Below are 25,811 nucleotides of genomic sequence, written 5' to 3' on the forward strand. Positions count from 1 at the left end.
TTCACAAGGTAGGGAAAGAGATGACCAGAGTTTATAAGCCAAGGTTGCGGGGAATGACTGGGGCCTGCAGTGAGCTGACCGTGGGACAGGGTAAGGGTTCTGTATTATCAATCGGAGTCATCTGAGTCTTTGGCTTTAATGTCCAGGGGGAACGGGATTTTATCTGAGATTGGGAATGGGAACTGAGCCTTCTCTTACATCTCTCCATAAGACTTGAACCTTGAAGGGCTGTACCCTCAATCGGAGGACAGATTAGAGAGAACATCTGCCCAGTAGTAGCAAGGGGAGATGACACGTAAGAATTTATCTGTTTTGTCCTGGGCAAGGGAGGCAAAGTCTCCTGAGAATCTGTAAGGGGAAACCATGCCTCTTGTAAAAGTTAGTCCCTGGCTGCTCTTCCTTGAGATCCTAGTCGAAGCAAAGGTAAAACAGCTCATTAGAGGCAGGCCCTCCACAACTCAGCCCATTAAGGGTTGCCAGTGATAAAGCCCCACCAAAGATATAATACAAAATCACTATTAAAGATAGAAAAGAAGACAATGAAAAATAAAAAAGCTGGTCAGACTTAAAAAAAGATCAGAAAACTCAAAGGACTGATTATAAAGCTGGTTAGATTCAGCTGAAGAGTGGAGTGTAGGTCTAACGAGTTTTCCAAATGGTAGCACAAAGAGATTGAGGTCTAATGAGGAGCTCTACAGGAAGGAATAGGGATAAGACCATTTTCAAAGAACCGAGTGGCCAAGGATTTTCCAGAATTGATGAAAAACAAAGCTCCTCACATTTAGCACAGTGAGCCTGAATAAGTTAAATACACATTTAAAAACATTTTGCGGAATCCTTAGAACCCCAGAAATGGATCTTAAAAGTAATGAGAGATTAAAAAGAAACTATAAAGGAATGACAGGTTGACTGGCAGTGTGTTTCTTATCTTATCAAGAAAAGGCCAGAAGACAAATGAAATAATATCTTCAACGTGGTGAGAGAAAACTGTCAACATGGAATTCTGTAGTCAGTTAATCCTTGAAGGTGAAGTAAATTTTCTTGGAGCTTTAAGGACTGAGAAAGTTTATGAAGGAGAGATCCTTGCTGAAAGAACTACTCAAGGATGTACTTTGGCACAAACCTCAAAAAAGGAATGGGATCCCAGAAGCAGTGATGAGCAGATGGCCAGCAGTTGGGTAATTTAAACAAGCAAGTATCAGCTGTCCAGAACGAAACAACACTGACTAGCCCAGATGTGTGTGTGATGGGGGCTCATGTCACGGGAAAGGGCACCAGACCTAAGACCTTTTAGGTGGTTCCACCATTGGGGAGGCAGCTGGAGGCATTCGTGAAATTCAGTCATGAATGGATATTAGGAAGATGTGTTAGCATCACAGCTTGTAGGATGAAGTTATAGCAGTACTTAGAGGGAAATCTATTGCCTTAAATATTTGCAGCAAGAAAAGAGAAAGGACCGAAGTTGATAAATGTCCATGTCAGGAAGTTAGAAAAGACAGAATAAACCAATGGAAGATGGAGGAAGGAATCATGAATATTAATTTTACAGATTGGATCACAAATCTAGCAGCTGGTCCTAGAATCATCATTGAAATTGAATTAACGGTTAAAAATCAGCACTCTAGCCACCCTTCCCTGTTTAAGAAAAGATCTCAGAACACTAATCTTGATGGTTTTATGGGCAGGTTCTTACAGATCTACGAACAACAGATAACCCTAATTTTACACAAACTGTCCCAAAGACTGGGGAAAAAAGAATGATCATTAGCTCCTTCTTTGAGACTCAAGTGACCCTAATACCAAGATCAGAGAGCAATCTGAGAATGACCTCTGATTTTTCTCACTTTAAAACACACATAGAAATCGCACATAAAAATGTCAACAAGCCATACCTAGTGACGTGTTAAAAAAGAAAAGTATCTTCATCAAGAAACGTTTAAACCATAGAAACTTCCTGTGAACTGGCATTTGACTGTGTATTACTGTAATTCCACATACTTCGGATTAAATGAGAAAATGTCATCTGGTAAAGAAAAAGCAGTTGGTAAAATCCGATACTCAATTATATTAAAAAGATAACTAGGAATATAAGATATGCTGCTTAACCTGAGGAAAGATTTCTGCCGGAAACCGACAGTTGCTACAACCCTGGTAGTACAGTGTTAGAGGCAGTACCTTGGGAATGCCACCGGCAGCTTCTTGCACAGACTTTGCTCAGCACTGCGTCAGAGTTCTCAGCCAGCTTCGTTAAGCCAAGAAAAAGAAATGAGATCATATGGTTTGGAAAGCAAGAAACAATACTGTCTTTTTTTCCACAGCTGACTTTTAATAAAGAAAACTGAAAAGAATCTACACACTCCTAGATTTGACAAGAGCATAGATGATAGCTGGGTAAATGATACGTATGCAGGAATGAATAACTTTGCTGGTTGTCTGTAGCTGGGAATAGAAAAAGTAATCTACGAAAGATATTCTAACACCATCAACAGAACGACATGTAAGACTTTTATTGGAGAAAATCATTGAAATTTTAGAAAAGTATGGGAGAAAACTTTTTTTTTTAAGAGACAGGGTCTTACTATGTTACCCAGGCTAGTGTTCAACTCCGAGGCTCAAGTGATTCTCCTGCCTCAGCCTCCCAAGTAGCTCGGACTACAGACATGAACGTTTCAAAGGAAACGTTTAAATCAATATAGTGCTCTAGCATACCATATTCATTGACAGAAAGCTTCTGTAGTTGGAAATATCAGTCCTTCCTACGTTCATGTATAAACTCAGTGTGATTCAAATACAAATTCCAGTAGAAATTTTGTAGGGGATGCTTAAGCTCAAAGTCGGGTATCAATGCAGGACATAAATATAACAGTGGAACAAAGTGTAGAATCTAGAAACAGATCCACTGAATGCCACTGAGATGGCCTTCTGAGTCTATAGGGAAGGAGAAGACCAGTCAGGAAATGGTGCTGGGTAATTAAACTGATGGGGAAAGTTTTATCACTGTTTCCTGTCACATACCAAAGTAAATTCCTGGTGATTGAACACTTGACTTTGAAATGTATTACCAAAGTTTTTCGAAGAAAATAACTTCTAAACAGTAAAATGACTTCTGTCGCAATGGTTTTCTCCAGGAAGGGACACTGGGTGGCTGGCATCAGGGGTATAAAGGAGATTTTCCACTCTGTATGGTAGACATGTCACGGTACAGTTTTGTGTGATAGCATAAATTTTTAAAACCTGAAAGCATAGGTGTGTGGATAATAATTTGTGGTTCAGCTATGTAATGTGGGAGTCAAATACACCCCATCCTGGCTAACATGGCGAAACCCTGTCTCTATTAAAAACTACAAAAATTAGCTGGGTGTGGTGGTGCACACCTGGAATCCCAGCTACTCAGGAGGCTGAGGCACAAGAAGGACTTGGGTGACAGAGAGATACTTTGTCTCAAAAAAACAAAAAGAATAAATAAAGCTATTTGTATCTATATGAATAAATTTCACAAAGTTTAGTCAAAAAATGTTGCCAAATAGCACCCAGAACAGTATCATTTACACAGCAGTTACCAGCAGACAAAGCAATGCTATATTTTGTTTGTAGAGATACATGTAATAGAAGCATAAGCATGTGGAAGTGGTAAGTGATGCATTCAGGGTGTTGTTCCCTCTGGGAGGGAGATGACAAATATATATATACATACACACGTGTGTCCACACACACATATATATACACATGCACATATGTATATATAAATATCCGAGGTGCATATGACAGAGTGTTAGGGTTTGGTAAACCTGGGTGGTAGGCTAATGGATGTTCATATTTTTCTTCTTAGTCTTTTGTATGAGTTATTTCGTAATTTTTTTTTTTTTTTTTTTTTTGAGACAGAGTTTCGCTCTTGTTACCCAGGCTGGAGTGCAATGGCGCGATCTCGGCTCATGGCAACCTCTGCCTCCTGGGTTCAGGCAATTCTCCTGCCTCAGCCTCCTGAGTAGCTGGGATTACAGGCACGCGCCACCATGCCCAGCTCATTTTTTGTATTTTTAGTAGAGTCGGGGTTTCACCATGTTGACCAGGATGGTCTCGATCTCTTGACCTCGTGATCCACCCGCCTCGGCCTCCCAAAGTGCTAGGATTACAGGCCTGAGCCACCGCGCCCGGCCCATTTCGTAATATTTTTTAAAATCAGGAGCTGTTGATTCTGATGTAGCCATGTATGCTTGAGTCTCTGTTTTATTGTCATTCTGTTGTAGTTCTGTACCTTCCTAGCAGGTCACTTTATGCCCAGGAAATGGATATGGGGGTTTTCTTTGACCATCCCTACCCCACGGCTTCTCCGAGCGTCGACACAGTCCCCTGTGGACCTGCTGCTTATTAGTGCTGAGACGAGCTCCAGGAGCTGTTGAGGGTCCTTTCACAAAACCCACCGAAATCCCAGCTTCCAAATTGGACCCAGCTTGGCCTAGGTGGGCTACGTGAGTTAGCAGATACCTTCCGCGTCTAAAGAGTTTGGGGCTTCCTTTTACTTTTGTTCCCCGAATCTTAAGAACAGAAGAGCCATTCTCTTGAGACCTTAGAGGCGGGCCAGTGAGTTCAGTCAGTTGAGGCTCCGGGCAGCCTCCTACACCCTTCCCTGTGGGGGCCTTCGTCTTTTTGTCTTACAGTCCGAGTATGTTAGCAATATTGTAGTCTCCCCCTTATCTATGGTTTCACTCTTTGTGGTTTCAGTTACCAGCAGAGAGCTGTGGTCTGAAAATATTAAATGGAAAATTTCAGAAAGAAACTCTTCCTGGGTTTTAAGTTGCATGCCATTCTGAGTAGCGCCTCGCCTGGGATGTGAACCATCTGTGTGCGGTGGATTCACGCCGTCTCTGTTACCTGCCTGTGTGTCACGTGGTGGCCCTCTCTGCTTTCAGATCCACTGTCTGGTATCACAGTGCATGTGTTTGAGTCACCCTTATTTTACTTAATCGTGACCCCAAAATGCAAGAGCGGCGACGCTAGCATATGGTTATAATTGTTCTATTTTTTTGTTGTTGTTACTCTCATATGGTGCCTGATTTCCAAATTAAATGTTATCATAGATATGTAGGTATAGGAAAAAAACAGTGTATATAGGGTTCAGTATTACTGCAATTTCAGACCCACTGGGGGTGTTGGGACATATTCCCAGAGGATAAGGGGGACCACTGCAGTAAGTAAAAGTACATATTTGACAGAAGTTTCTGGAATCAACAGAATATAGATTTCCTGCGGTCAGACCCTGCAAGATGTGGGTGGGCACACATCTGCCCTAACTCTTTGGTGCAGCGGAGGAAGCACTAGAGAAGGTGTCTGCTGGAGGCCTCTTACCACGATGCAGATTTCAGGAGTGAAGCTCCCGGAGTGCTGATCTTGATAACCAAATTGGAGAGGCATCCCTGGCTTCCTCATTTCTGTGACTCAAGGATCTCCCAGCATGATGTTTATGCCCCACTGAAGCTGACTCGGCAAAGCAGCAGAAAGGTTGTTTTTCATTTCGATTTCTTTGCTGTCTGTGGTGGTATTGCCTTAGCCTTAAATGTTTCAGTGTATTACTACTTAAGACTAGGGCTTTTCATTTTCTTGTGAAAGATTTCTTTTAAAAAATTCTAACTTGGGAATTAGTGGTAGGGATGTAATTTCTTTTTCTGCAGAAGTTGGGAAGACACATTTGTGCTGCTATAAAACATACATTTGTGCGCGTTGCAAAGGAAAAATATTCTCCTAAGTTTGCTTTTCTCGATTCTGGATCCCAACAGAGAATATATTTTTGTATTCTGTGTTTGCCTATGTTGAGTAAGATTAAAAGCTCACTTTCCAGCCTTAGCTTTTCTGCCGGAGTTTGGAAGTTGGAAACCACAAGGCTGCACAGAGCCCCACAGTCCTCGGCTGTGAACAGGCCTCGCTTTGTGCATGGCCGTTCACTGCATCACGGTCTGCAGCCAGTGCCAACCGCGGCTCCGTGGAGACTACCCCTCGAGCACATGGTTGTTGGGAAACCATTCGGGGTTTATACAGAGCCTCGGCCAGGGTGACCCAGGCCCCTGATGTTGGTTTCTCTAGAGAAGGGGAGTGTTTTAGAGGACTTTTTTTTTTTAAATAGAGATGAGGTCTCACTATGTTGCTCAGGTTGATCTTGAACTCAAGCGATCCTCCCGCCTCAGCCTCCCAAAGTGCTAAGATCACTGGCTTGTGCCACCATGCCTGGACCTAGGACTTTTGAATGTAGTGATTATAATGTGCCTGAACGTGTCCCTTTTGGCAGAGTTCTGAGAAACTCTTGGAAGCACCCAGAGGAGTTTTGGTTGGTGGATACCTGCCAGAAAATGAGGGTTGACTGTACCGTGTTCCAAACCTTCTTGTCCCCATCTTCCTACCCACTAAATCCATCCACGGCTGAGCAGGGTGCGATTTCATTTTTCACACCCAGCTTTAGAGTGTGTTCTTGGAAGGCCAATTCCTGGTACCCTCCCTTGATGATCGAACGTGAGAGTGCACTGGCTGTGGGTCACACTGTCACTGCCCATGGCCAGAGGTCAGAACCCACTTGGAAACATAAGTGCTCCCTTACCCAGGATTCAGAGACCTCCACAAGCTCCCCTTTGTTTGCAGAGGTTTAGTCTGGAATGAACAGTTGTGACTCGGTCCCCCCACAACGCAGAGTGACAGTGTGGGAGAAGTGAGTGTTGCCACAGCAGCTGATAGAGTTGTCCCCAGGGAGAGCATATGCTGGAAAGTTTTTGTCATAGGTGTTTTAAACCCTCTTCCTGCAAAGGTCTTATAAAGGCCAAAGTCATGTGTTCATTCTGTGATGAGAGTGATTTTTCTTAGAACACAATGCCAAGACATTGAAAACAGTCTCCCTTCTCAGCCCCTTCCTTAAAATGCCCTAATCTCAAAATTTGGATTTCATGATTGTTGATTAGACATTCCTACTCTATTTCCCTCCCCTTATATCCACTCAAGAGGAGTGCGAATCTCAATTTCTTAGGAGAAGAATCTCAATGTCTAAGCCACTAACTGGCCTGGACCCAGACTCCCACGTCATCTGGAGGTTTTGCAAGGCAGTGTTGGGGTAGGCCTGTCCACTTCCTGTCCTCGCCCACCTCTTTCTACCTCCCCTTACCCACCCCTTCTTACCATTGTGTTCTCTTTGCTCATTCCATTGATCCTCTTTAGGGGGACTCGGGATGGGTTGAATGCATCCAAATAAATGAACCTCAGTGAAGTTGAACTTAGCCTGGGCCGTGGCAGGAAGGTGTATGAACCTGATTGCCTCTGACCCATTGGACTTTTGTCCATAGGTGGTGAGAATGGTGTTATTCATCCTCATGGTTTGGGGTGTGTTGTCTGAAAGAGCCTGGTGACACTGTCTCCTCACCCTCCGTGCAGCCTCTGGATGTGAAATTCCAAACCTGGCATCTTCTGGGCCTCCCAAGACTTATTCTTTCTGTTTCCCAACATGCAAATTGCAGGTTCCATAACTCCTCAGGAGCTATTGCTGGCAACAGGCTATTTTCCCTCACTGAGTTCTTGATCATGTTTTAGGACTGTAACGCAGTTTTTATCTCTGACCTGGGTAGTGGCATTTATTGGCACTGGGGAAAAGGCAAGCAACAGAGTAGAGGTGGCACACTGTGGGCCTGCTGGCTAGAATGCATGTGGCTGAAAGCCTGCAGATGTGTTGGTTTGGTTCACATATTTTTTAAATCAGTCAACTTCACATTGTGAGAAAATTTTTTTAAAAGATGTCTGGCCCAACATGAAAAATCAAAAGATCACTCAACTCAGCAATCACATTTCTAGGGCAGTCGGCCCTGACAGAGTGTCACTGCCTAATTTTAGGGGGCGGGTGTTTTTGTTACAGTCTCCACCACTCCCCATGGTCTCACACCTGGCCTGCATTTGTGCTCCTGTGCACGTTTGACCTTGTGGTGGGGAGCATCTTGAATCAGGGTCATGGTTGCTGAGGCTCCCGGGCGTGTGTGCTCCAGAGAAAGACCTGCACTCTGCTCGGACTGTACTGTTGCTTTGTATCTCCCAGCACTAATGGGGACTGCTCATGCCTTGGGTACAAATCACTCACTTCTAAAGAGGAGAATGTATGACATCAGAGAGTGCCTGGGTTTGCTTCGTCTCAGAATTTATTAGTCTGAAGAAAGAATTAGTGAAACCTGAAGTTTGGTGGTCGGGTAGGGATGGAAACTGTTGAATGCCTCAATTTCTACAAATAGTAACTTCCGTGTATGTGTTTGGCAGGTGAAAGGAAAGCAAGCCAGGATGGATATTTACGACACTCAAACCTTGGGGGTTATGGTCTTTGGTGGATTCATGGTTGTTTCTGCCATTGGCATCTTCCTGGTGTCGACCTTCTCCATGAAGGAAACGTCATATGAAGAAGCCCTCGCCAACCAGCGCAAGGAGATGGCAAAAACTAACCACCAGAAAGTAGAGAAGAAAAGGAAGGAGAAAACAGTGGAGAAGAAAGGAAAGACCAAGAAAAAGGAAGAGAAACCTAATGGGAAGATACCTGATCACGATCTGGCCCCCAGTGTGACTGTCCTCCTCCGAGAACCAGTGCGGGCTCCTGCTGTGGCTGTGGCTCCAACCCCAGTCCAGCCCCCCATTATTGTTGCTCCTGTCGCCACGGTTCCAGCCATGCCCCAGGAGAAGCTGGCCTCCTCCCCCAAGGACAAAAAGAAGAAGGAGAAAAAAGTGGCAAAAGTGGAACCAGCCGTCAGTTCCGTAGTGAATTCCATCCAGGTTCTTGCTTCAAAGGCTGCCATCTTGGAAACTGCACCCAAGGAGGTGCCGATGGTGGTGGTGCCCCCAGTGGGCGCCAAGGGCAACACACCAGCCACTGGCACTACTCAGGGCAAAAAGGGGGAAGGGGCTCAGAACCAAAGCAAAAAGGCGGAAGGAGCCCCAAACCAGGGCAGAAAGGCAGAAGGAACCCCAAACCAAGGGAAAAAGGCAGAGGGAACCCCAAACCAGGGCAAGAAGGCAGAAGGAACCCCAAACCAAGGCAAGAAGGCAGAGGGGGCCCAGAACCAGGGTAGAAAGGTAGATATGACCCCAAACCAGGGGAAAAAGGCGGAGGGGGCCCCAAACCAGGGGAAAAAGGCGGAGGGGGCCCCAACCCAGGGCAAGAAGGCTGAGGGGGCTCAGAACCAGGGCAAAAAGGCAGAGGGGGCCCAGAATCAGGGCAAAAAGGCCGAGGGGGCCCAGAACCAGGGCAAGAAGGCTGAGGGGGCTCAGAACCAGGGCAAGAAGGCAGAGGGGGCCCAGAACCAGGGCAAAAAGGCTGAGGGGGCTCAGAACCAGGGCAAGAAGGCAGAGGGGGCCCAGAACCAGGGCAAAAAAGCAGAGGTGGCCCAGAATCAGGGCAAAAAGGCAGAGGGAGCCCAGAATCAGGGCAAAAAAGCAGAGGGGGCCCAGAACCAGGGCAAGAAGGCTGAGGGTACCCAGAATCAGGGCAAGAAGGCTGAGGGCGGCCAGAACCAGGGCAAGAAGAACGAGGGGGCTCAGAACCAGGGCAAGAAGGCAGAGGGGGCCCAGAACCAGGGCAAAAAGGCTGAGGGGGCCCAGAACCAGGGCAAAAAGGCTGAGGGGGCCCAGAACCAGGGCAAAAAGGTTGAGGGGGCTCAGAATCAGGGTAAAAAATCAGAAGGGGCCCAGAACCAGGGCAAGAAAGCAGAGGGGGCCCAGAACCAGGGCAAGAAAGCAGAGGGGGCCCAGAACCAGGGCAAGAAGACCGAGGGGGCTCAGAACCAGGGCAAGAAGACCGAGGGGGCTCAGAACCAGGGCAAAAAAGTAGAAGGAGCCCAGAACCAGGGCAAGAAGGCTGAGGGGGCCCAGAACCAGGGCAAGAAGGCCGAGGGGGCCCAGAACCAGGGCAAAAAGGCCGATGGGGCCCAGAACCAGGGTAAAAAGACCGAGGGGGCTCAGAACCAGGGTAAAAAGGCCGAGGGGGCTCAGAACCAGGGTAAAAAGGCCGAGGGAGCCCAGAACCAGGGCCAAAAAGGAGAGGGAGGCCAGAATCAGGGTAAAAAGACAGAAGGGGCTCAGGGCAAAAAGGCAGAGGGGAGTCCCAACCAGGGCAAAAAAGGAGAGGGAGCTCCCAGCCAAGGCAAAAAGGCAGATTCGGTTGCTAATCAGGGCAAAAAGGCAGAGGGAAAAAAAGCAGAAGGGTCCCCTAGTCAAGGCAAAAAGACAGAAGGGTCCCCCAACCAGGGTAAAAAGGCAGATGCAGCTGCCAATCAGGGTAAAAAGACAGAGTCAGCTCCTGTCCAGGGCAGAAATACAGATGTGGCCCAGAGCCCAGAGGCACCAAAGCAAGATGCTCCTGCCAAGAAGAAGTCTGGTTCGAAAAAAAAAGGTGTGCCTGGTAAGTAACTGATTTCTTTATGAACTTAGAAGGAAAGTCTGTCTTTTAAATGACTTGTGGATTCCCTCTGGGGAATCTGTATTAGTCAGATACTGCCATAATAAGACTGTGTAACAAACATTCCAAAAATTCAGTGGCTTTCAACAGCAGTCATTTATTGTTGCTCATGCTTCTGGAGGTTGGCTGATGTGGGTTTTCTCGGATGGTGGCTCTGCCTCAATCTGGTTTTAACTGGGTTGGCAACTCCTTGCTGAAGGTTGAGCTAGGTCAATTCCACGTGTGGTCCTTCTGGGGCCCTACGACCCTTCATAGTTACAGTAGAGGCACAAAAGGGCATTTCAAGCCAGCATTTCATTGGCCAGAACAAGTGATGTGTCTGAGCCTGAGTCAAGGGGCAGGGAGTGCACTGTCTCCAGGGAAAAGGGACTGCAGGGTGATGTGAGAAAGGAGAGGTGAGGAGTGAACAGTAGGTCCATGTCTTGGCATGTCTTAAACATACGGGAGCACAAGGAGAGGTGAGGAATTAGGAGCAGTAATTCTGTCTACCACACAGTCTAGAAGAGTTCTGCTTCTTGGCAAGTCTTTCTTACCTGTCCGGCCGTGTTCCGTCAGCCTGTTTGGTGTTCTTGCTTTACTTGATGCTTTTGTGTAGCCTGACTCGTGTATCTGTGCTTGTTGAATGAATGACAGTAGGAAGATGTTTTTGTTTTTCTTTTTCTTTTTTAGAGATGAGGTTTCACCATGTAGGTCAGGAGGCTGGTCTCAAACTCCTGACCTTGTGATCCACCCACGTTGGCCTCCCAAAGTGCTGGGATTACGGGCATGAGCCACCATGCCCAACCGGAAGGTGTTTTTAAGGAGCAGTTTCATTCTTTCCCCCTCTGCCTTCCCCTGCCCCAGCCTAGTCATGTAGTAAAGCATTATATATAGACACTGGATTACAGAGATATACGCGATCATATAGTGCACTGGTTTACCTTTATCTTTTTAGTGTATATTACTGTAGGAATTGGGCCAAGGAGTTCCTGTTTCATGTTTATCATTCATTCAATTTCACTTATCTTCCTTTCTTTCTTTTAAAGTTTTTGAATAGCCATTAGCTGATTTGGAAAAATAATTGCATTTGTGTTGATAAACGGTATCTTAGAGATGTGAAATGTTTGACAGGCTCTGTGTCTTTAGCTGGGTTTCCCTATCTTGCCTCTGTTAGGCTGTTATCTTAGTCGGGTTTTCTCCTCCTCCGACTGTTTTTGATGGGCCATTTGCTAGGACAGCGGCCCCTTGCTCCACGTGAGAGGCCCTGTCCCCTGTGAGTGGCTGTAGGCTCCTGTGGGAAGCCAGGGATCAGCTGCCCGACCCCACCAGGTCAAGTGGCCTTGCAGCCCCTTTGAAAACCCAGATGCTCGGCCTCAGCCCCGCTTGCAGAGGATGGTGGGCAACACTGCCCTTTCTTTAACATGACATTCCACTTGACCCAAAGCTGGGGATGGAGCTGAGAACTGGCTGCTACTAGGTTCTTCTACATCAGGCATGTCCAGAGCTTCCTGCATCCCATGGTCATTGTTACCTTGTGTGGTTTTAGACATTTGAAACAAGGTACGAAACGGAAGTGTGATGATGATACTGGAAAGGAAGACAAAATTGTTCAAATTTGCAGGTAATAAAGAACCTTGTTAGGGATGAGACCTACGCATGACATCTGTAAACCTAACACAACAGCTTGAGTGAGATGATAAAGTTGGAACCAAGAAAATAAACCCCATGTTCTAGGAGAAGAAGATTAAATATTATTGATTGAAGGATAGCAATTTTCAAGTTAATTTAGTGGCCTACAATTATTCCAGCTAAACTTTCTCGGCAAGATTTTACCCCTAACTTGACAGATGATTCCAAAAGTCCCATCTGAGGGAAAAATAGGTAAGAATAATTGAACAGATTTTTAAAAAATGGCTTTTAGAAGGCCAGTTCTGTCTGATGTGTGAACATCTCTCAACTGTCGTAATTACAAGTAGGGGAATAGAAGGCTCTGAGAACTTGGATGAGAGAAGCATCATATTGCAGTAGGGAAAGGAAATGTTCAGCAAATAATCTAGGGCAGCATGTTCATATATTCATAATTTGGAAAAGTCTCCTTAGACCTGCCAGGCACTTGCCTCTATAAAAATGTAAGGTTTGGATGAAATAGATTTAATCTGTAAAGAAATGAATATGGATTAGCCCAGATGGTGGAAGATGGCCACTCTGACATTATCATGAGAAGACACCACCAAGGCTGACATGGGAGAGCTTGACACACAGCCACGCAGGGCTGCCTGACCACAAGGAGGAGGCAGAGGCAGGCCCACGCGTGCCACCAACACACTGTCCGCAAGGTGCTTGCTTTCTTCTTCAGTGTCGGGAGTCTGGAAAACATGGGGAAGGTTCTTTCTTGGACTTATGTTTTCGTTTCTTGAATTTGCACTGAGAAATCTCAGGCCTGTTTTCCTGTGGCTGATGTACAAGGGCATCTTCAGGGCCCTCTGTGGTGGATTTGGGCTGCTCCCCAGACTCCGATGAGGATCCTGGAGATGTACCCTCCTGCAGTGCTTCTTAAACTTTGGCATGCAGATGAATCACCCAGGATCTTGTGGTGACTTAGCAGCTCCCAAGAGGGGCCTGAGATTCTTCATTTCTGAGCACCTCCTGGGAGCTGCTGATGCTGTGGGTCCCAGTTCCATACATGGGGTCAGTCAGGATCCAGGAGACATCGTCATGTAACTGGCAATTTTGAAAACTCACATTAAAGCAAATAAGCTTTATTAAAAACTGTTACTATAATAAATATATAATATTTTTTTAAATGCTAGCACAGCAAATTGTGTGACCATTTTGAAAAGCAATTTTGTAAAATGTATCAAGAGCCTTAAAGGGGCTAGTAGTTTTTCTTCTTCTCCCGGACTCCCCCCAGGAAACACTGTAAACTGTGGTAGCCAGGTCTGCGGGTGAGTGGCTGGCGTGTCCCTCAGACTGCCCCGAGGGCCTCATTAGGCTCACCAAGACACAGTGCAGCCACTAACAGTGACACCTGTGAAGCTCCCATAGGAACCTGCAAAGACTTGGTCACGTGTGACTTTTAGTTGAAAAAGTCGGGTGCCAAATTCTTTAGATGCCGTGAGAACAATGGAGGGCAGAGTCGTTAGATAAGTGATAACAAGATAAACAAGAACTGTAGGAAATACACTACAGTGTGAGCGCCAGTTCCTTTCTGATTTTTTTCTTCAATGTAATAGTTTTCTCTTCAAAAGTCAAAAAGCACCTGGGCGTGTGGCTCACTCCTGTAATCCTCACACTCTGGGAGACCAAGGCAGGAAGATCACTGGAGCTCAGGAGTTCGAGACCAGCCTAGGCAACATAGTGAGACCTGGTTTCTACAAGAAACTTAAAAAACAAATAAAAAATAAAAGTCAAAAAGCGACACAGAAGGATCTTGTGGCTGTGACAGCGCCCCCTGGAGCTGGGAACGCTGTTTGGAAAGCTTTCAGTAATGCTGCTGGGACAGGAATTCCAGTGAGCTGATGAAGCAGAGAATTTCCTATTAAAAACTTTCTGATATAATGCCCTTTAGAAATTATTTTAGGGAGATAAATTGGGTCTTGATATATTATCTTAAATACTCTCTTTACCATTCCAAAAAATAAAGGAATAATGATACTTCCTTAATTCCAGATGTTAAAACAACTGAAAAAGATTCCTGGAAGGCAGGGGCCGCTGAAACTCTTGCTCCTGCATGCTGTCTCCGGATGTAGCTTAGCACCACAGGCCCCTGCCTGTGTGTTCATCTTAGTAGTTCTGGGGTGAAGTGCAGAGAAGGGCCTGAGAGCCACAGCGGACAGACCTTAGGGCCTGAGAGTGGTTTGTAGTGGCACAGGCTATGGAGTCACCCAGGATTGTCGATAAGGGAGTGTGGACTTGGTGACCGGGTCCGGGGCTCCGGCTACGGTGAAGAGACCCTCCATGATTCCATGATGCTCAGGCGACAAAAGCCCAGGACAGATGAAAGGAGGCATTTGTGAACACGGAAGGGACTCACTAGCAAACATACATGTGATTGGGTGATAGGGCCCGAAATTCAAGGTATTTGAAATCCCAGTTAACAAGCATATGTATGCAGTCTACTTCTTTTCCCTAGAATCAGTAGCGCGTATTGATAAGGCTCCAAGTTTATCCACAGAAAGCCCTTAAGTCCTTAATGTATCTGGAGTTCCATGGTCCCAAGTGGAGACCTTCTCACTGGGGGAGCAGTGTCTGTACAAGAAGAAACATTCAGGATTCCGGCTTAAGATGCTTCACACTCAGCTCCTGCTGCCACCAGTTCTGTGATGGGGTCACACTCAGGATGTGGGGAACCTTGGAGTCCCTGGAAGGACAAAGGCTGGGTGCCTCCTGCCTGGAGACTATGAAGGGAGGGTGCTGGCCCTGGGATGTGAAGAGGTTGGGTATGTGTTACATGGAGGTGCCCACACCAGTCTGTGCGGGTAGCAATTGGGATGGAGAATCCTGTCCTTTTGCTGTGTCCTTTAATACAGCAGTCAGGCCTTGCATGGCCATTGTCAAACCAAAACAGGAGTGGGTTCATGCGTTACGGTTTCGCTGAGTGTGTGCTTCTCTCTGGCCTGTGCTGCTGAGTATCTAATGTTAATATCCCAATCAGCGTAGGTCTTTGGTGGCTGGGGGTTGTGAGGCGCGCGTGTGTGTGGCTCTTTCTGTCTATCTTGCTTTTTTTTTTTTTTTGACAGAGTCTTGCTCTGTTGCCCAGGCTAGAGTGTAATGGCATGATCTGGGCTCACTGCAACCTCCGTTTCCCGGGTTCAAGCGATTCTCCTGCCTTAGCCTCCCGAGTAGCTGGGATTACAGGCGCCCTCTACCATACCCAGCTGATTTTTGTATTTTTAGTAGAGATGGGGTTTCACCATGTGGGCCAGGCTGGTCTTGAACTCCTGACCTCAGATGGTCTGCCCGCTTTGGCCTTCCAAAGTGCTGGGATTACAGACGTGAGCCACTGTGTCTGGCCAGGGCTGGGTTGTTCTTGGCCTGTGATCTGTATGGATTGGCCTTATTTGGACTCTGTCACAATCTGCTTATTCTTTGGCACACATGTATTTTCCACCCTTTGCAGCCAATGGCTTCAGGGACATGTCTTGATTTATTTGTGGCTGCCATCTTCCTGCTAACAGCATGGGTGGGGGGGCCCAATCCCTGAGCCACTGCTGGGTGGCATGTGCAACAAGGGCGTCTGCGAAGCACCCAACTCCCAGCTGCTTTGCAGCTGTCTGTAAAGGACAGAGGCCCTGGGTGGGCTCAGTGAAGTGTGCGTCTCTCCTCACAGTTAGTCTGCAGTTCCCACACACAACGCAAATGCAGGGGAGAGGCCAAGGGCGTGCCGGGCATGGTGGGTACGCCGCTGCAGATGGCAGAGTTCCCGGCCACTTCGGAGTCAGTTGTCAGTGGCACTTTCTGAATGCTTGGCCATTTCACCTTGCGAAGGCCCATCTCTGCTCCGGGCATTCTCCATCACTCGCAGTGATTTCCCACCTTGCCTCTGTGCCCTCGGACGATTTTCTTAGTTTTCAGTTAGCCATGAGCTGTGGTGCCCGAGGGTATGAAGCAGAAATCTGTGAGTCCACAACATAGGTTTTTGCCAGTGGCTTATGGAATTGGTTTGACCCTTGCAGCTATGTCTTATATGTGGAGTTTTGTGTTCCAGAATTAATTGGATTCCCACTTAACCATTGGCAACTGTCACCATGTTGCCAGGTGAGCAGGCCTGATGAGATCCATTAGACCATGTGTTCCTCCCTTTGTTGGAAAGGCTGCGGTGGCCCCCGCTGGCTGACCTGGGCCTCCTCACCCCTCAGCTGGGGCTGAGCTTCCTGTCAGTATGGGGCTGAGCTTCCTGTCAGTATGGGGCTGGCCCACTCCAGCTTCTCTGGGGCCATGTATGCCCAACCTGAGGCAACCGTAGGCAGAACTCCAGGTGGGCCGACTGGCCCTAGGCCTCTAGAAACACAAAGACCTGTGCACGTGTATTGGGTGGGAGGAGTAAGGTGGCCTGGTGGCTTTGCTGCGGGGATCCGGGAGGTGTGTGGGACCGTTTAAATTATCACCTAAATCAGTGAGAAGTAAATAAATTTAAAGATTCCATTCCTCAGTCACACTATCCACATTCCAAGTGCCTCCTAGTCACACGTGGCTAGCAGCTCCTCTTACACAGTGCAGAGACAGATCACCTCTGTCAGGGCAGAAAGTTCTGCACGGCACTGCTCTAGACAGGCCCATTTGAAAGGAGGGGGCCTCTTGGGTTGCTGGCAGGTCTGTGCAGCCCTGTGTTGGTGTTGCACTCTGCCCCTTCCTGCTTTGTTCTGGCTGCTGTGTCCTGAGTACAGGGTCGGGTGAGCTGTCTGACCTCCATATCACAGTGTGGTGCTGTGAGGGGTCACAGAGGCTGTGGCTGGCCCGTAGCACATGACAGATGAGCAGCAAAACCAGTGCTGGAGCTGGGCTCCACTAGAGACTTGAATTGCTTCTTCAGTCTTCCTGGCCTTACCCGTTACCTGGTTGGTCCCGCAGGGCCCCCCACTGATAGGTGCTCTAGAGGGAGACCCGGCAGGAGTGGTAGACCCAGGACACGTTTTTGCAGACCCAGGCTGGAGCTCATCCAGAACATCAGCTTTGATTTTCCTCCAAGAGCAGATTAGGGCCGTGCAGCAGGTTTTTACCACTTGTCCATGGCTCTGTTTGACAGAGAACACCTGCCTTCCTAATCCTTGCCTTTTACAATTTATTATTATATAAATAGGTGTTTCCAGCAAACAAAATTCACAGTATGGAAGCATGGAAGGTGAAAATAGAAAGTCTTTTTGCTCCATCCCAGTTACCACCCACTTCCCGGGGAGGGGGGACCTGAAATTCACCGTTCTCTTCACCTGGGCACCCACAAACGGGAGCTGCCACTCACAGTGCTGTCTGCTTAACACTGTATTGGTGACATCTTTCCATATTGCACCTGCGAAGCTGCCACATTCAGCTGCATAATACTCCCTAGCATGAATGTATCATAATTTATTTAAATGGCATTTAAGTAGCGTGCAGCTATTTTGCAGCTAAGATTAATGCTGCAATGATATACATACACTGTTGTGTGTCTCTACAAAGTAAATTCCTAAATAAGTAATTGCTGAGTCAAAAGGTGCCTACAGTTTTAATTTAGGAAGACAGTGCTGCATTGCTCTCCAGAAATGTTTCACACTTTACGATGAGAGGTCCACATGATTGTTTCTGACTCAGCATTGCTGACACAATGCTGCTGTGCTGCCCTGGAAATGATTCTAACTTCAGGAAGTTTGGGGTGGGAGAAGCATTATAAACTCAGACGTGGGATAAGGAGGAAAACCTCTTCCTTCGGAAATGGAAGGCACAAATTCTTTAATAAATGTTTGGAGAGGAGGGAACTGATGGCATCCTCTGGAAGTGGAATTTCTCTAGAACCGAAGCTTCCCTGTCTTCGGGGTACTGTCAGCTGGACGCACGTGTCCAGGCCTTAACTGGTTCGTTCTCTGATAGTTAACTGAGCATGTGTGCACAGTGTCTATTAGGAGAGCCAAGTTTCTTGCACAGGATGCATGTGTATGCAGTGGTGTTGGTTTTTTTTTAAATCTATTTTTATCCTCAGATTGAGTCTTTGCAGGATTATGCTGTTTGCCTCCCACCCTGGGCTGCAGTGATCTTGTACTAATTGCCATCTGGGTGTTACATTGGCAGGAGAGCTGTCCCACCCAGCACCTGGAATCGAGTCTGGATCCTACAGTGTGGGCTCAGACTGAGGAAGGACACATGTACATTCTAGAGACCCCACAGTTATTGTCTGCGCCAGAGCAGTGTGCTTTTAACTGGAGTGTGCTTCACTCACTGTTGCTGCTAGGTGGAAACAGGTGTTGCCTCCTTGCCTCTGCCAGCATGTCACTCAGGGAGATGCAGGCATGCAGGGTCCCTGTTGCGCTGTTGGGGAGTCTAAAGCCCACCCAAGGACCTGTGACCTTTCAGCCTAATGGAAGGGGGTGGGTACCCCTGGGGTCATGGCACTTCTCTCTTGGCTGTGGGCCAGCTTTCTATGGGGCCTTCTTTCCCCAGCCTGCTGATGCAAGCCAGTTTTACTCTGTGGCCAGAGGGACCATTGTGTCAAGGCCCAGGAGAGCCCAACTATGTGAGGTGGCAAACACGCAGAAACAGGCATTTCAGAGGCCCATCCTGGCCACGTTGTCCATGAGGGAAAAAGGCCACCTTTGGGAGGTAGGATTATGGGTAAATGTTAGTATCTCCCTTTCACCCTTCTGCATTTTACAGTTTTTCTCTAACTTTTTTCTTTTTTTATGGAGAAGAAACAAAAACTCCATTATTTGTCTCTAAGTTAAATAAACGGGCCCTCCTTGTACCAAAGCTGGTGGAACTCTCATCCTCTGGGTGTTTTAAGATAGCTCTGCATCCTCTGAGGAGCAGCACGGAGTGCCTTGCTCCTTCTGGGGCCTGGGGTGAGGAAAGGTAGTGCCAGCTCTTCTGAGGCCTCCAGGAGGCCAGTGCCTGTCCCAGCCCTGGCACACAGGCGCATGGCAAGCATTCATGAACTGGGCAAGGTGGGAAGTTAAAGGCAGGTCCCACATCCTGGAGCCTGGCAGTGCCCTGATGGGAGGGTCTAGGAGCTCCCTGTGGTGTGCAGTCTTGCTGAGCCCCCATTCTACCTCCACAATAGGAAATACAACCTAAAATCCAGAGTCACGTTCCGCAATCTAATGGGGCAGGGGTCACAGGTCAGTGGGTGTGGGGAAGAGTTTTCAAGCCTCTAGGAAACAGTATTCAAGGTGTAGAGCATAGCAGAGCCCTCATCCTAAATGATTTGACTTGGTGATGGGAATACCCCTTGCTCCTGGCTCCTCACCCACCCACCCCCGCCTGTCCTCCCAGCGTGTGGCTTGCTGTGCTCCAGGCCCGGCACTGCGTAGCACAGCGGGTATGATACCACCATGCTCCCAACCTGGTGTTTGTTCAGATGTACAGTGTAGGAGGCTGCTTTCCATGCCTTTTTCCCCTGTGCAATTCTCTAAGGTGGATTTGAATTTTTACCTCTTGGACAAAGGCAGAAACCAGAGCTGAGACTTTCCAGAAGTCATGAAGGTGACCAGCAGATGGCAGAGCGGCATGTGTGGGCAGCCCCTCCCAAGGACCCCCCCCCCCCCCGGCCCTGCCTGGCAGGTGCCCTTGCGCCCTTCTCGCTGGCAGAGCACAGAGAGGTGTGCACAGAGATCAAGTCAGATACTTTTTTTTTTTTTTTTTTTTTAACGTCACTCAGTTTCTCAGGGTCTGAAGCTCTGAAGAAAACTCTCTGGGGCTTCTGAGCCTTTATTCACTTTCTGTGTGAGTTCTGCAAACCCAACTTTTTCTTTTCTTCTTTTTTTAAAGAAGAACAAAAACATCCCCTAGGGAAGTGAGCCAAGTATCAGTGTGAGAAGCTGCTAGATGACACTCTTCCAGGAATCTCTTTTCAACCACTTGAAAACATGGCGAGGCTGGGACTCCGGTCACTGCCCCCAGACAGCTGTGGTCAGACAGCCCAGGATTAAAAATCCCCACTGTTTTCTGCAGGCATTAGGTAGAGTCCTAATTGCCGTTAGACCGGATCCTCCTGGGCCAGCCTGTGTGCCCTGGGAAAGCCCTTGCCCAGAGGTCCTCCAGGGAGTGTCTTTCTTTTAAAAATACTGTAATGTGGGTTTTAACTCCAGGTATAAAATTGGTTTTGTTGAAATTCAGAGGAAAAACCAAAACTTTAAAGAGGAAAACAGTCCTTCAATCTGTAGGATATTTTTAATTCCGTTAGATACCATTAAATGTCCAACTCCCCAGGTTGGTAGCTGATGGCTTTTTTCTCCAACCAAAGAAAAAGGACTAATTAAAAGGCCCCAAGTCAGGTTGTTCTTGACATTATTTGTACTTAGCTCCATTGCTCTTAAAGCTGCAGATGTGACCGTTCGTGGCATTCGGACTCAGGAGCAGCTGACCAGCGCCTGGGCAAGGCTGGGCTCTGTGGCCTGAGCTGGGCCTGGAGTCCAATATTCGTATGCTGCCCAGGGTCTGCCTCAGCTGTGGGCAGATGAGCAGTGAGTGAGAGCAGGAGTCGCAGTTTGCCTCCGGGAGCATTCGGTAGGTCTTCATTTCCTCGGGGTGTCATAAAGCTCACTTCACCCGCAGGCTCAGGAGGAGCCCTCACGTCCACAGTCCAGGAACGAGTGGTTAGGGAGAGGCCAGCAGTGCTGTTGGCCGGAGCTCCTCCCTAGAGAGTGTCCTGCGTCCCACCTCAGGGCAGGACCCTGAAGGGAGCCAGCTCCTCAGGTTGAGAGAGAGACACCCTCCGGACTTTGGGTCAGCAGGAATGGGGAGCTTGTCCTCGGCCTCTGAATCTTGGTGTGCAGAGGCTGATGACTGCTTGTGGGGTGCTGGGCTTCCAGGAGGCTTGGGAGAGCCCCTTCCTGGGCCCGAGGGTCTTCACCTTCTTACAGCGAGCCTGAGTTTGGCTGGGGTGATTGGGGGCTGCAGGGCATGGAAGGCAGCCCAAGATTGCGATCTGGCTTTCTTCCCACAGGGGCAGCCATGCTGGGTCCCCTGGTCTGCACGGTCTGGAGTCCCCCCATGCAGGCCCAGAGGCAGCAACTCTTCAGACTGAGATCTGTGCGTCTGAGGGAGGGGTCCTCAGAACTGATCTGCACAGTCCCTTAGGAAATGAGTTTTTGCCAGTGGAGTTCTTCCCCCAGCCCTTAAGTCCACGCCGTTTCAGTTTCCACAGAGTCCCCGGGTCGACACCTGGGCGTCCTCCCACCAGCCTAGCTTCCTGAATACTCGGGCCTGGACCCTGGTCCTGGGCTCTTCGAACCCGGCGGGGATTCGGGCTCTTGGGACCAGGGTCCAGGCCTGCTGGTCTTCCTGCTTCCAGCCTTATCCCCCTGGGCATCCTGAAATCATTTTCTCAAACTCCAACGTTCCTTTCTAGGCGTCACTTGTTGCCTGCAGGATACAATCCAGATTCCTGGGGCCTATGAAGACTTGGATCTACTCCAACCTTGGGTGCAAATCTGACACGCTAGGGCCCAAAGCCCCTCACCATCTCTGTACCCAGCTGTGCTTGGCCCAAGCACCCTGCCTTAAAGCCTTTCTCGGCATTGCTGCCACAGTCGCTCCCTGGGTTCCCCTTGTGTCACTCTGCTGTCTTATGGTGCTGCGTCCTCTGCCTCTCTTGGCCACAGCCCAACCTGGAAATTACTTTTCCAAGCCCAGCATTTCACGGACTGCTAGGTGCACAGGTGGTACATACTTTGTGTCTAGAGACCACCTGGCCCTGCCAACCCTGGACAGGGCTGCTGGGCACCTGTAGCGGCAGCTGGAGCTGAGCTGGAGCCTTTTATGGGGCCCATCCCAGGGCCGAGGCGAAAATCCCTTCCCGTTAACCACAGCTGTTGCCGGGGCTCAGGTGGCAGTTCCTGGAGTGGTTCCAACACCCTCCCCGTGGGCTGAGAGAGCCAGGTGTGCGCACTGCAGGGGTGTTCCAGCAGCCGATGTGGGGGACTGGCCGCTAAATCTCGTGAGGCTGCTTATGGCTGAGGTCCTCCTTCTATGGCTGAGCGCTGGCCATGGGGGATCCTGGAGATTATACAGAGAGAAAAGCCTCGTGCAAGGATGCCACAGTTGACAGTGAGAGAGATCCCTAAGTGCTTTGCCAGATGAGTTTAATTTTAGGTGCCTGAGCCTCCCAGCGTGGTCGAAGAAGGGAGTCGTTTTGAAATTTGGGGTGTAAGGTGCGTTATCTGAGCTGCTGTGAGCTGCTTGAAGGCTGGCCATGCTGATTTATTTTGCCGTGCGTTACCCTGCGCCAGGCATGGTTCCAAGCATATTGCAACTTAATCTTTGCAGCCAAACTGTGGGGTGGGGAACAGTGATCATCCCCATTTCATAGGCAAGGAAACAGAGGCAAAGGAAGGTTAAGCTGCTTGTCCAAGGACACAGGAAGAAGCTAAGCTGTGATTTGACTGCAGGCCACCTGATCCCAGAGGCCTTGCTCTGACCCTGATGCCCCACTGCTCAAGGACAGAAGTGACTTGCAGACTGGATGTGGCCCAGGGGTGTGTTTCTTCATCTGGACAGTGGTTTTATTCATTTATTTATTTTTGATTGAGTTAGCTGTCAAGAGTAAAGGTGAGAAGATGGCACTTCAGAATCTTGCTTCCAGGCTCTTGGGCGGATATGTGGCTCTGAGGGTTCTGACCTAGGTTCCCCCATGGGAGCCACCACCTGGAGGTGAAGCACTGAGCCCAGGCCTGGGTGGTTATTTGTCACAGTGCCCGTCACATTCATGCAGAACCTGGCCCCTGGGGTGTTGCTGTGTCCCCGCCAGACAAAGGTGTCAATTATGCCATCAAAGTGAGACACTGGCCTGTGTCTCTACTCTTGGCTCTCCTGCTCCCTGGTCACTCCCCAGGCCTCCTGGCCTGTCCCTTCCTGGTATTTCAAATCTACCAAGATGGGCAAAGCATTAACCACAGGAGCAAGCTCTCAGTGAGCCGACCTGTTCCAGAATTCACTGCACCCTGGGCCTTTTGAATTCTGTGATTTCACAGACTAGGTGTTGAGTCTGACAGACTTAGTTTAGTGCCTTAAGATTTCACAATTCCGAAGATTACTGGCATCTTCCAGTATTTGCTGGAGCCCTGAGTGATGTGCTGGACACGCCTTAGGCTCTCGTTAGTACATTATTTAAATGCAGCTCACTGAGAGGCCCAGAAAATCTGCCTCTGCTTCCGAGTGCCTTCCTTTTTTCTTTCAGTTGTGCTGGCCTTGATCTGGGGACAATTGAGACAGCACAGTTTTTACCTAAAAGATTTAATGAAAAATGTTTTGTAAACTTACAGCTCTCTAATTTAAAAGGTGGTGTTTGTATGAGTGTGGCAAAGGCTGTGGAAGTTTCTGAGGGCCCGTGAGGGACGGGCAGAGGAAAGCGTTCAGTTTTGCTGGACGCGGCTTTGCATTTGTTTCCCTTGTTACAAGTTTTTATTTTTATATTAAAATACCTAATAAAATGGAATTGCATTAGAAAGTTTTAATAAAGATTTATGAGACTGGCACTCTGAGAATGCTCTCGGGAGCACTCTGTGAACCGCGCCTGCAGGGGTGAGCATGTGGCCATGACCCCCGTGCCCGAAGCGGTGTCGCAGAGCGAGTGCTCTCCAGCTGTCATATCCAGATGTTCCCCACCCAGCAGTGCAGTAGGGGCAGTGGGCCCTGGAAAGGTGGTCTTTAAGGAGAGAGTTCAAGAGAGGCCAGAGCTCTTGGGTCACTCTGGAACCTCTGTAGGACCAGGGGCCGCCAGGAATTCAGCAGGGGGCACTTTGGGGGTCCCCGGTTCTGAAGAATAGACCAGCCTGTCCAGGAGAAAGTGTGAGCCACACACATGTGAGCCATGGATGTGATGTAAATATTATTAGTTGGTCACGATTAAAAAGGCAAGCAAGAAACAAATGGACTGAATGTTAATGATACATTTTATTTGACTCAGTTTCTCTGAAATATTATTTCAACATACAATCAGTATATAAAATTATTACAGATACTGCATTATTTTATTTTTATATCAACTCTTCTAAATCCTGTGTGTACTCCCCACTCGTAGCACATCCTGAGTCACGCCAGCCACGTTGCAGGAGCCCAGTAGCCACACGTGGTTGGCACCCTGCGCATCAGACGGCACAGGAGGAGACCTTTCTGAGTCAGGAGGGGAAAATGTCTGTGCAGCCAGCAGCTAGACGCAGGCTGAAGCAGCTGCCCTGCCCGTCTGTAACTACAGAGGTGCCTTTGCAACAAGTGGCCTCCGTCTCCGGGGAAGCGCTGGCAGTAGACACGCGCTTGCAGGCTGAGCGGGGGAAGGCAGGAAGGCTGGGAACCAAAATGTGAACTAACACGGGGGTTTCTCCTGAGAGTGAGCCGTGCGTGGTCTTTTTCTTTCTCTCTTTTTTTTTTAAGACAGAGTCTCACTCTGTCACCAGGCTGGAATTCAGTGGTGCAATCTCGGCTCACTGCAGCTTCCGACTCCGAGGTTCAAGTGATTCTCCTGCCTCAGCCTCTCGAGTAGCTGGGACTACAGGCACACGCCACCATGCCTGGCTAATTTTTGTATTTTTAGTAGCAACAAGGTGTCACCGTGTTGGCCAGAATGGTCTCGATCTCTGACTTCGTGATCTACCCGCCTCGGCCTCCCAAATTGCTGGGATTACAGGCATGAGTCACTGCACCCGGCCATGTGTTTTTATTTTCTTTTGGCTTTTGGGTTAGAATTTTCTCTTGTGTGTGCATTAAAATTACTTAATATGCATACACGTATTTCAGTAAAAAGAAGGTTGAAGGGGGCATGCTTCTGCTGGGACCCGTTTTTGTGGCACCCGTGAGCTCTTAGGCCTTTGGTGTCATGTGGTTATTTTTAATCTCCTGAGATTCATCAGGATAAGAATTTATGAAATAAAGGTGCTCATAGCAACCAGCTCGCCCACATCCCACATTCCCCGTATTAAGGTATCGTGCCAAATGCTTTGACTTGTAATGAAAATATTGTGACTAGTAAGTGAAAATATTGTGACAAGCCAGAGAATTGAGGGTTGCTATGGAAACCAGCCCTCTCCATTGTCCTCCCAAGGTGGGCTCAGTTGAGGGGGCTGCTGTAGGCTGGTCTGCTCTCTGATTTGGCTCCTTTTTGGTGCTGTCATTCAGCTGTGAAAGAGTCCAGGCACTCAGGCCGGTTCACCCTTTCTTGCTTCCAAGGCTGCGTTCAAGCCCCAGTGAGAGCAAAACTGGGAGGTGGGGGGCGGGTGTCTGCAGTTTTAGTTTTTCAGAAGTGACGGTTGGTGGTTGGTTGTTGGCAGATGGCTCCCTGTCCTCCAGGCAGTCACTCATGGACTGGCGAGTGGACAAGCTTATTCTATGAGAACCCAGCCAGCTTTTCCTATCCCGAAACCTGTCGTTGCCTAAGCTTCATCCAGGGAGCTGGAAATAGAGGGTTTGCACTGATGTGTGGAAGGAAGCGGCCTCTCCTGCCTTCTGTGCCCCTCCCATGGCCGCAGGAGTGTGGCTCTGGGTGTCTGTGTGTGGTGGACAGTGGATTTGCTACTTAGTCAGGTTCCATAAAGCCACGGGGCTCAGTCACGGCCACTGGGGAGAACCTTGCTGAGCCATGCAGGCTGAGAATGGGACCAGTGCATTTGTGGGAAAAGAAAGAAGAGAGAAAAGCCTTTGGGAAAGGTACACCTCGTCTAATTTTATTCCAGGTCATCTTGATGGTAAAAAAAAA

General features: G+C 48.4%; 1 protein-coding gene across 4 annotated transcripts in view; it reads left to right on the forward strand.

Annotated features, from left to right (window-relative positions):
• The window catches only part of RRBP1 (ribosome binding protein 1), a 70,063-nt gene that overhangs the window by 13,515 nt on the left and 30,737 nt on the right, over window positions 1–25,811 (forward strand). For all 4 annotated transcript variants that reach the window (XM_012474770.3, XM_012474795.3, XM_012474787.3 and 1 more), the window contains exon 2: window positions 8,275–10,402. In XM_012474770.3, the coding sequence (XP_012330193.3) occupies window positions 8,296–10,402 (2,107 nt within the window). In that variant the 5' untranslated portion in view covers window positions 8,275–8,295. The remainder of the gene's footprint in view (window positions 1–8,274; window positions 10,403–25,811) is intronic.

Source organism: Aotus nancymaae, unplaced genomic scaffold (assembly GCF_030222135.1).
Source record: "Aotus nancymaae isolate 86718 unplaced genomic scaffold, 86718_ANA_hifiasm-v0.15.2.pri h1tg000001l, whole genome shotgun sequence".
NCBI lineage: Eukaryota > Metazoa > Chordata > Mammalia > Primates > Aotidae > Aotus > Aotus nancymaae.